The sequence below is a fragment of the Embiotoca jacksoni genome, unplaced genomic scaffold, assembly GCF_022577435.1.
Source record: "Embiotoca jacksoni isolate LCO1_2020_lvr unplaced genomic scaffold, fEmbJac1.0.p SCAF_41, whole genome shotgun sequence".
Classification (NCBI taxonomy): Eukaryota; Metazoa; Chordata; class Actinopteri; family Embiotocidae; genus Embiotoca; species Embiotoca jacksoni.
This window is the reverse complement of record NW_027185394.1, coordinates 389506-400053: the sequence shown is the minus strand read 5'-3', so window position 1 is coordinate 400053 and position 10548 is coordinate 389506. Positions and strand designations below refer to the sequence as shown.

Here is a 10548-nt window from a genome sequence, read left to right as displayed (position 1 = left end):
CAATAAAAGCAAAAATAAATGTAATTTGTCATTTTGAGTAATTCAAAAACTTTTCTTTCCTGCAATTTTATTATTTTAATATATGTGGTCACTTTTATTTAAATAAGCTAGTTAATATTGATATTGCATTTAAAACATTAACATTTTAGCGATTTGACTGAACGACACACCAATTAAAAACTGAGAAATGATTCCCCAAAAATTCATAAAACCTTGTTCTGTAAAAACTGTGAAAGAGACCAAACTCTGCGAACACATTTAATATTTGAGTTTTGACATGTTTAAAGTTTAAATGGTGTTTCCAGGTGAAAGTTTGGAAAACTAGTTGAAGTTCAAATAAATTTCAGAGGATTTGAAAATTCTCTCCGTTCATTTCAATGGCAGGAATTTTTCCAGAAACAGTTGAGTATTTCAAAAAGTAGAAATAGAATAAAGAAGTTGAATAAACTCAGAACTGCAAATAAAAAGCTGAACCTGTTGATATTTGAATGATTTCAACATCTGAACGGATGCAGAAGTTCTCAAAAGAAGAAAAATCTAAAAAAAAAAGAAGTCAATTTTGCGAATGCTGACTCAGCTAGATTTCACCGGGATCAATACATTCTTATGTTCATCTGAAACAACACGTCACACTTTATATGTTGATCAATTCAATCATTTTTATTTACAGATTCACCTCAAAACATTTTACAGTTACAGAGAACTCTATGTTCATATTCATATAAACTCAATTTTTATTGATCTGAATCAGAAATGTACAAAACAATGAGTTTTAAACAACATGTGTCTGCAGTTGAAAGTTAAATGACAGAAGACATAAAAAAATAAAATCACCAAGAGAAGTCAGATTTGTTAATAAGTTGTTTGGGTTTTTCAAAATAAAAGGTCAGACAAACTGATTTAGATCCAGATGTGTTCAGCGGTGAATGAAGGGTTGATTTAAGATGTTTTTTAATCTTCACATGAAGAGATGATGAACATTTCAGCTGTTTACGTTTATTTCTAGTCACAGAGACGTTAGCTGGTAAAATCTCCACATCACCTACAGAGTCAATGTATGGAAACATCCTGTCGGTGAAAGTGTGTGTGAAGGTGTGTATGTGTGTGTTCGTATCAGGATCAGAGAACGACAGCTTCCCTCCTTTCCAGTCCAGATTCACTCTGATCCTCTGGAACTTCTTCTGTACTTGGACATCAGTGTTTGGAGCTGCTGGTGACTGCGCTGACAATTTACCTTTATAGAAATATATTCTCCAAAATCCAGAGTATATGAATCCCTTCCTCTTGACAGACTCTGCCAACACACCCAGTGTCCACTCTGGACTGTCTCCAACCTTGACGTCCCAGCTGTGAGTCCCTGATTTAAAACCCTCAGAGCTCAGGACAGAGCGGGAGAAGTCAAACCTCTCTGGATTATCAGGAAGCTGCTGTTTATGTCCTCGTCTCACACCGGTCAGATCTTCAGACAGGACGAGTCCTGGACCAGCAGTGTTTGGATCCAGAACCAGAGGAGTGTAGGAGACCCTGTCCTCCATGTTGCTCCAGATGTTGAAGGCCAGGTTGCCCAGATGTTTGGCCTGGTCTATCAGAGCTCCTGAGGGCAGCTGCAGATCCTCCAGCAGGGGGCAGCGTCGGACTCTTTCCGCTGCAGCCTTGTAGTTGTTGAGGAAGGAGATGTCTTCAGCTCTCAGATCCTCCTCTGTGGCTCTGACTGCATCTGAGAGAGCTGGTATCTGTCTGCTCAGAGCCTCCACCTTCTGCTTCATCATCCGACTCTTCTGCTCCTCTTCCTCCCTCAGTGCAGCCATCCTGACCTCCTCTTCCTCCTCTAGAAACTGGTGCAGCTTCTTGAACTGTTGCTTAATCTGCATCTCTGTGTTTTGGGCCTGGACCTTAATGTGTTTTTCTGCTTGATCAAACTCCTGTTTAACTCGTTCAGAAACCTTTAACTTCTCCTTTAAGGGCTCCAGAGTTTCACGAAGTTCCTTCTTGTGTTGTCGTGCAGCTTCATCGACGGGTCTGAACATGTGGCCGGTGTGTTTTTCTGAATCTCTGCAGACGAGACACGCTGGCTGCTGATGGTCCAGACAGAAGAGTTTGAGTTTCTCAGAGTGCAGACTGCAGAGATCCTCTGGAGGTCTCTGATCTCTCTCCTGTAAGAAGGTCAGTTATAAATATAACTGCAGTATAAATATAACTGTAGTGTAAATATAACTGCAGTATAAATATAACTGTAGTGTAAATATAACTGTAGTATAAATATAACTGTAGTGTAAATATAACTGCAGTATAAATATAACTGTAGTATAAATATAACTGTAGTATAAATATAACTATAGTGTAAATATAACTGCAGTATAAATATAACTGTAGTGTAAATATAACTGTAGTATAAATATAACTGTAGTGTAAATATAACTGCAGTATGAATATAACTGTAGTGTAAATATAACTGCAGTATAAATATAACTGTAGTATAAATATAACTATAGTGTAAATATAACTGCAGTATAAATATAACTGTAGTGTAAATATAACTGTAGTATAAATATAACTGTAGTGTAAATATAACTGCAGTATAAATATAACTGTAGTATAAATATAACTGTAGTGTAAATATAACTGCAGTATAAATATAACTGTAGTATAAATATAACTGCAGTATAAATATAACTGTAGTGTAAATATAACTGCAGTATAAATATAACTGCAGTATAAATATAACTGTAGTGTAAATATAACTGCAGTATAAATATAACTGTAGTATAAATATAACTGCAGTATAAATATAACTGTAGTGTAAATATAACTGTAGTGTAAATATAACTGCAGTATAAATATAACTAGTATAAATATAACTGCAGTATAAATATAACTGTAGTGTAAATATAACTGTAGTATAAATATAACTGCAGTATAAATATAACTGTAGTGTAAATATAACTGCAGTATAAATATAACTGTAGTATAAATATAACTGTAGTGTAAATATAACTGCAGTATAAATATAACTGTAGTGTAAATATAACTGCAGTATAAATATAACTGCAGTGTAAATATAACTGCAGTATAAATATAACTGTAGTATAAATATAACTGCAGTATAAATATAACTGTAGTGTAAATATAACTGCAGTATAAATATAACTGCAGTATAAATATAACTGTAGTGTAAATATAACTGTAGTGTAAATATAACTGCAGTATAAATATAACTAGTATAAATATAACTGCAGTATAAATATAACTGTAGTGTAAATATAACTGCAGTATAAATATAACTGCAGTATAAATATAATTAGTATAAATATAACTGCAGCATAAATATAAACATAGTATAAACATACAGTAACTGTAGTATAAATATAAATGTAGTATAAATATAACTAGTATAAATATAACTGCAGTATAAATATAAATGTAGTATAAATATACAGTAACTGTAGTATAAATATAACTGCAGTATAAATATAACTGTAGTGTAAATATAACTGCAGTATAAATATAACTGCAGTATAAATATAACTGTAGTGTAAATATAACTGTAGTGTAAATATAACTGCAGTATAAGTATAACTAGTATAAATATAACTGCAGTATAAATATAACTGTAGTATAAATATAACTGCAGTATAAATATAACTGCAGTGTAAATATAACTGTAGTATAAATATAACTGTAGTGTAAATATAACTGCAGTATAAATATAACTGCAGTGTAAATATAACTGTAGTATAAATATAACTGTAGTGTAAATATAACTGCAGTATAAATATAACTGCAGTATAAATATAACTGCAGTATAAATATAACTGTAGTGTAAATATAACTGCAGTATAAACATAACTGCAGTGTAAATATAACTGCAGTGTAAATATAACTGCAGTATAAATATAACTGTAGTATAAATATAACTGTAGTGTAAATATAACTGCAGTATAAATATAACTGCAGTATAAATATAACTGTAGTATAAATATAACTGTAGTGTAAATATAACTGCAGTATAAATATAACTGTAGTGTAAATATAACTGCAGTATAAATATAACTGCAGTATAAATATAACTGTAGTGTAAATATAACTGCAGTATAAATATAACTGTAGTATAAATATAACTGCAGTATAAACATAACTGCAGTGTAAATATAACTGCAGTGTAAATATAACTGCAGTATAAATATAACTGTAGTATAAATATAACTGCAGTATAAATATAACTGCAGTATAAATATAACTGTAGTGTAAATATAACTGCAGTATAAACATAACTGCAGTGTAAATATAACTGCAGTGTAAATATAACTGCAGTATAAATATAACTGTAGTATAAATATAACTGTAGTGTAAATATAACTGCAGTATAAATATAAATGTAGTATAAATATACAGTAACTGTAGTATAAATATAACTGCAGTATAAATATAACTGTAGTGTAAATATAACTGCAGTATAAATATAACTGCAGTATAAATATAACTGTAGTATAAATATAACTGTAGTGTAAATATAACTGCAGTATAAATATAACTGCAGTATAAATATAACTGTAGTGTAAATATAACTGCAGTATAAATATAACTGTAGTATAAATATAACTGCAGTATAAACATAACTGCAGTGTAAATATAACTGCAGTGTAAATATAACTGCAGTATAAATATAACTGTAGTATAAATATAACTGCAGTGTAAATATAACTGTAGTGTAAATATAACTGCAGTATAAATATAACTGTAGTATAAATATAACTAGTATAAATATAACTGCAGTATAAATATAACTGTAGTGTAAATATAACTGTAGTGTAAATATAACTGCAGTATAAATATAACTAGTATAAATATAACTGCAGTATAAATATAACTGTAGTATAAATATAACTGTAGTGTAAATATAACTGCAGTATAAATATAACTGCAGTATAAATATAACTGCAGTGTAAATATAACTGCAGTGTAAATATAACTGCAGTATAAATATAACTGTAGTATAAATATAACTGCAGTATAAATATAACTGTAGTGTAAATATAACTGCAGTATAAATATAACTGCAGTATAAATATAACTGTAGTGTAAATATAACTGTAGTGTAAATATAACTGCAGTATAAATATAACTAGTATAAATATAACTGCAGTATAAATATAACTGTAGTGTAAATATAACTGCAGTATAAATATAACTGCAGTATAAATATAATTAGTATAAATATAACTGCAGCATAAATATAAACATAGTATAAACATACAGTAACTGTAGTATAAATATAAATGTAGTATAAATATAACTAGTATAAATATAACTGCAGTATAAATATAAATGTAGTATAAATATACAGTAACTGTAGTATAAATATAACTGCAGTATAAATATAACTGTAGTGTAAATATAACTGCAGTATAAATATAACTGCAGTATAAATATAACTGTAGTGTAAATATAACTGTAGTGTAAATATAACTGCAGTATAAGTATAACTAGTATAAATATAACTGCAGTATAAATATAACTGTAGTATAAATATAACTGCAGTATAAATATAACTGCAGTGTAAATATAACTGCAGTGTAAATATAACTGTAGTGTAAATATAACTGCAGTATAAGTATAACTAGTATAAATATAACTGCAGTATAAATATAACTGTAGTATAAATATAACTGCAGTATAAATATAACTGCAGTGTAAATATAACTGTAGTATAAATATAACTGTAGTGTAAATATAACTGCAGTATAAATATAACTGTAGTATAAATATAACTGTAGTGTAAATATAACTGCAGTATAAATATAACTGCAGTATAAATATAACTGCAGTATAAATATAACTGTAGTGTAAATATAACTGCAGTATAAACATAACTGCAGTGTAAATATAACTGCAGTGTAAATATAACTGCAGTATAAATATAACTGTAGTATAAATATAACTGTAGTGTAAATATAACTGCAGTATAAATATAACTGTAGTATAAATATACAGTAACTGTAGTATAAATATAACTGCAGTATAAATATAACTGTAGTGTAAATATAACTGCAGTATAAATATAACTGCAGTATAAATATAACTGTAGTGTAAATATAACTGTAGTGTAAATATAACTGCAGTATAAATATAACTGTAGTGTAAATATAACTGCAGTATAAATATAACTGCAGTATAAATATAACTGTAGTGTAAATATAACTGCAGTATAAATATAACTGTAGTATAAATATAACTGCAGTATAAACATAACTGCAGTGTAAATATAACTGCAGTGTAAATATAACTGCAGTATAAATATAACTGTAGTATAAATATAACTGCAGTATAAATATAACTGCAGTATAAATATAACTGTAGTGTAAATATAACTGCAGTATAAACATAACTGCAGTGTAAATATAACTGCAGTGTAAATATAACTGCAGTATAAATATAACTGTAGTATAAATATAACTGTAGTGTAAATATAACTGCAGTATAAATATAAATGTAGTATAAATATACAGTAACTGTAGTATAAATATAATTGCAGTATAAATATAACTGTAGTGTAAATATAACTGCAGTATAAATATAACTGCAGTATAAATATAACTGTAGTGTAAATATAACTGCAGTATAAATATAACTGTAGTATAAATATAACTGCAGTATAAACATAACTGCAGTGTAAATATAACTGCAGTGTAAATATAACTGCAGTATAAATATAACTGCAGTATAAATATAACTGCAGTATAAATATAACTGCAGTGTAAATATAACTGTAGTGTAAATATAACTGCAGTATAAATATAACTGCAGTATAAATATAACTGTAGTATAAATATAACTGCAGTATAAATATAACTGTAGTGTAAATATAACTGTAGTGTAAATATAACTGCAGTATAAATATAACTAGTATAAATATAACTGCAGTATAAATATAACTGTAGTGTAAATATAACTGTAGTATAAATATAACTGCAGTATAAATATAACTGTAGTGTAAATATAACTGTAGTATAAATATAACTGCAGTATAAATATAACTGCAGTGTAAATATAACTGCAGTGTAAATATAACTGCAGTATAAATATAACTGTAGTATAAATATAACTGCAGTATAAATATAACTGTAGTGTAAATATAACTGTAGTGTAAATATAACTGCAGTATAAATATAACTAGTATAAATATAACTGCAGTATAAATATAACTGTAGTGTAAATATAACTGCAGTATAAATATAACTGCAGTATAAATATAATTAGTATAAATATAACTGCAGCATAAATATAAACATAGTATAAACATACAGTAACTGTAGTATAAATATAAATGTAGTATAAATATAACTAGTATAAATATAACTGCAGTATAAATATAAATGTAGTATAAATATACAGTAACTGTAGTATAAATATAACTGCAGTATAAATATAACTGTAGTGTAAATATAACTGCAGTATAAATATAACTGCAGTATAAATATAACTGTAGTGTAAATATAACTGTAGTGTAAATATAACTGCAGTATAAGTATAACTAGTATAAATATAACTGCAGTATAAATATAACTGTAGTATAAATATAACTGCAGTATAAATATAACTGCAGTGTAAATATAACTGCAGTGTAAATATAACTGCAGTATAAATATAACTGTAGTGTAAATATAACTGTAGTGTAAATATAACTGCAGTATAAATATAACTAGTATAAATATAACTGCAGTATAAATATAACTGTAGTGTAAATATAACTGCAGTATAAATATAACTGCAGTATAAATATAACTGAAGTATAAATATAACTGCAGTATAAATATAACTGTAGTGTAAATATAACTGTAGTATAAATATAACTGTAGTATAAATATAACTAGTATAAATATAACTGCAGCATAAATATAAACATAGTATAAACATACAGTAACTGTAGTATAAATATAAATGTAGTATAAATATAACTAGTATAAATATAACTGCAGCATAAATATAAATGTAGTATAAATATACAGTAACTGCAGTATAAATATAACTGCAGTATAAATATAACTGTAGTATAAATATAACTGTAGCGTAAATATAACTGCAGTATAAATATAACTGTAGTATAAATATAACTGTAGTATAAATATAACTGCAGCATAAATATAAACATAGTATAAACATAAAGTAACTGTAGTATAAATATAAATGTAGTATAAATATAAATGTAGTATAAATATAACTAGTATAAATATAACTGCAGTATAAATATAAATGTAGTATAAATATACAGTAACTGCAGTATAAATATAACTGCAGTGTAAATATAACTGCAGTATAAATATAACTAGTATAAATATAACTGCAGCATAAATATAAACGTAGTATAAACATACAGTAACTGTAGTATAAATATAACTAGTATAAATATAACTGCAGTATAAATATAAATGTAGTATAAATATAACTAGTATAAATATAGCTGCAGTATAAATATAACTGCAGTATAAATATAACTAGTATAAATATAACTGCAGCATAAATATAAACGTAGTATAAACATACAGTAACTGTAGTATAAATATAACTAGTATAAATATAACTGCAGTATAAATATAAATGTAGTATAAATATAACTAGTATAAATATAACTGCAGTATAAATATAAATGTAGTATAAATATACAGTAACTGTAGTATAAATATAACTGCAGTATAAATATAACTGCAGTATAAATATAACTGTAGTGTAAATATAACTGCAGTATAAATATAACTGTAGTGTAAATATAACTGCAGTATAAATATAACTGTAGTATAAATACAACTGTAGTGTAAATATAACTGCAGTATAAATATAACTGCAGTGTAAATAGAACTGCAGTATAAATATAACTGTAGTATAAATATAACTGCAGTATAAATATAACTGTAGTGTAAATATAACTGTAGTATAAATATAACTGTAGTATAAATATAACTGCAGTATAAATATAACTGAAGTATAAATATAACTGCAGTATAAATATAACTGTAGTGTAAATATAACTGTAGTATAAATATAACTGCAGTATAAATATAACTAGTATAAATATAACTGCAGCATAAATATAAACGTAGTATAAACATACAGTCACTGTAGTATAAATATAACTAGTATAAATATAACTGCAGTATAAATATAAATGTAGTATAAATATAACTAGTATAAATATAACTGCAGTATAAATATAACTGCAGTATAAATATAACTAGTATAAATATAACTGCAGCATAAATATAAACGTAGTATAAACATACAGTAACTGTAGTATAAATATAACTAGTTTAAATATAACTGCAGTATAAATATAAATGTAGTATAAATATAACTAGTATAAATATAACTGCAGTATAAATATAAATGTAGTATAAATATACAGTAACTGTAGTATAAATATAACTGCAGTATAAATATAAATATAGCAAACACATAACTGTAGTATAAATATACCTAGTATAAATATAACTGCAGTATAAATATAACTGTAGTATAAATATAACTAGTATAAATATAACTGCAGTGTAAATATAAATGTAGTATAAACATACAGTAACTGTAGTATAAATATAACTGTAGTATAAATGAAACTAGTATAAATATAACTGTAGTATAAATATAAATGCAGCATAAATATAACTGTAGTATAAATGTAACTAGTATAAATATAACTGTAGTATAAATATAACTGCAGCATAAATATAAATGTAGTAGAAACATACAGTAACTGTAGTATAAATATAACTAGTATAAATATAACTAGTATAAATATAACTGCAGTATAAATATAAATGTAGTATAAATATAAATGTAGCATAAATATAACTATTATAAATATAACTGCAGTATAAATATAAATGTAGTATAAACATACAGTAACTGCAGTATAAATATAACTGTAGTATAAATATAACTAGTATAAATATAACTGCAGTATAAATATAAATGTAGTATAAACATACAGTAACTGTAGTATAAATATAACTGAAGTATAAATATAAATGTAGAATAAATATAACTGCAGTATAAATATAACTGAAGTATAAATATAAATGTAGTATAAACATAACTGCAGTATAAATATAACTACAGTATAAATATAAATATAGCAAACACATAACTGTAGTATAAATATAACTGCAGTATAAATATAACTGCAGTATAAATATAACTGTAGTATAAATATAACTAGTATAAATATAACTGCAGTGTAAATATAAATGTAGTATAAACATACAGTAACTGTAGTATAAATATAACTGTAGTATAAATATAACTAGTATAAATATAACTGCAGTATAAATATAACTAGTATAAATATAACTGCATTATAAATATAACTGCAGTATAAATATAAATGTAGCATAAATATAACTGCAGTATAAATATAACTGTAGTATAAATATAACTAGTATAAATATAACTGCAGTGTAAATATAAACGTAGTATAAACATACAGTAACTGTAGTATAAATATAACTGTAGTTTAAATATAACTAGTATAAATATAACTGCAGTATAAATATAACTAGT

The 10548-nt window shown here is 25.7% G+C and overlaps 1 protein-coding gene across 1 annotated transcript; it reads right to left on the bottom strand.

Moving 5' to 3' along the window:
* Positions 1-685: 685 nt before the first annotated feature.
* Positions 686-2168, bottom strand: LOC138209989 (nuclear factor 7, brain-like; the record flags this gene model as incomplete). Its single annotated transcript, XM_069168862.1, has 1 exon — positions 686-2168. A coding segment is annotated over one exon (1338 nt), but the record flags the coding sequence as incomplete, so codon positions are not given.
* Between the last annotated feature and the right edge of the window lie 8380 nt (positions 2169-10548).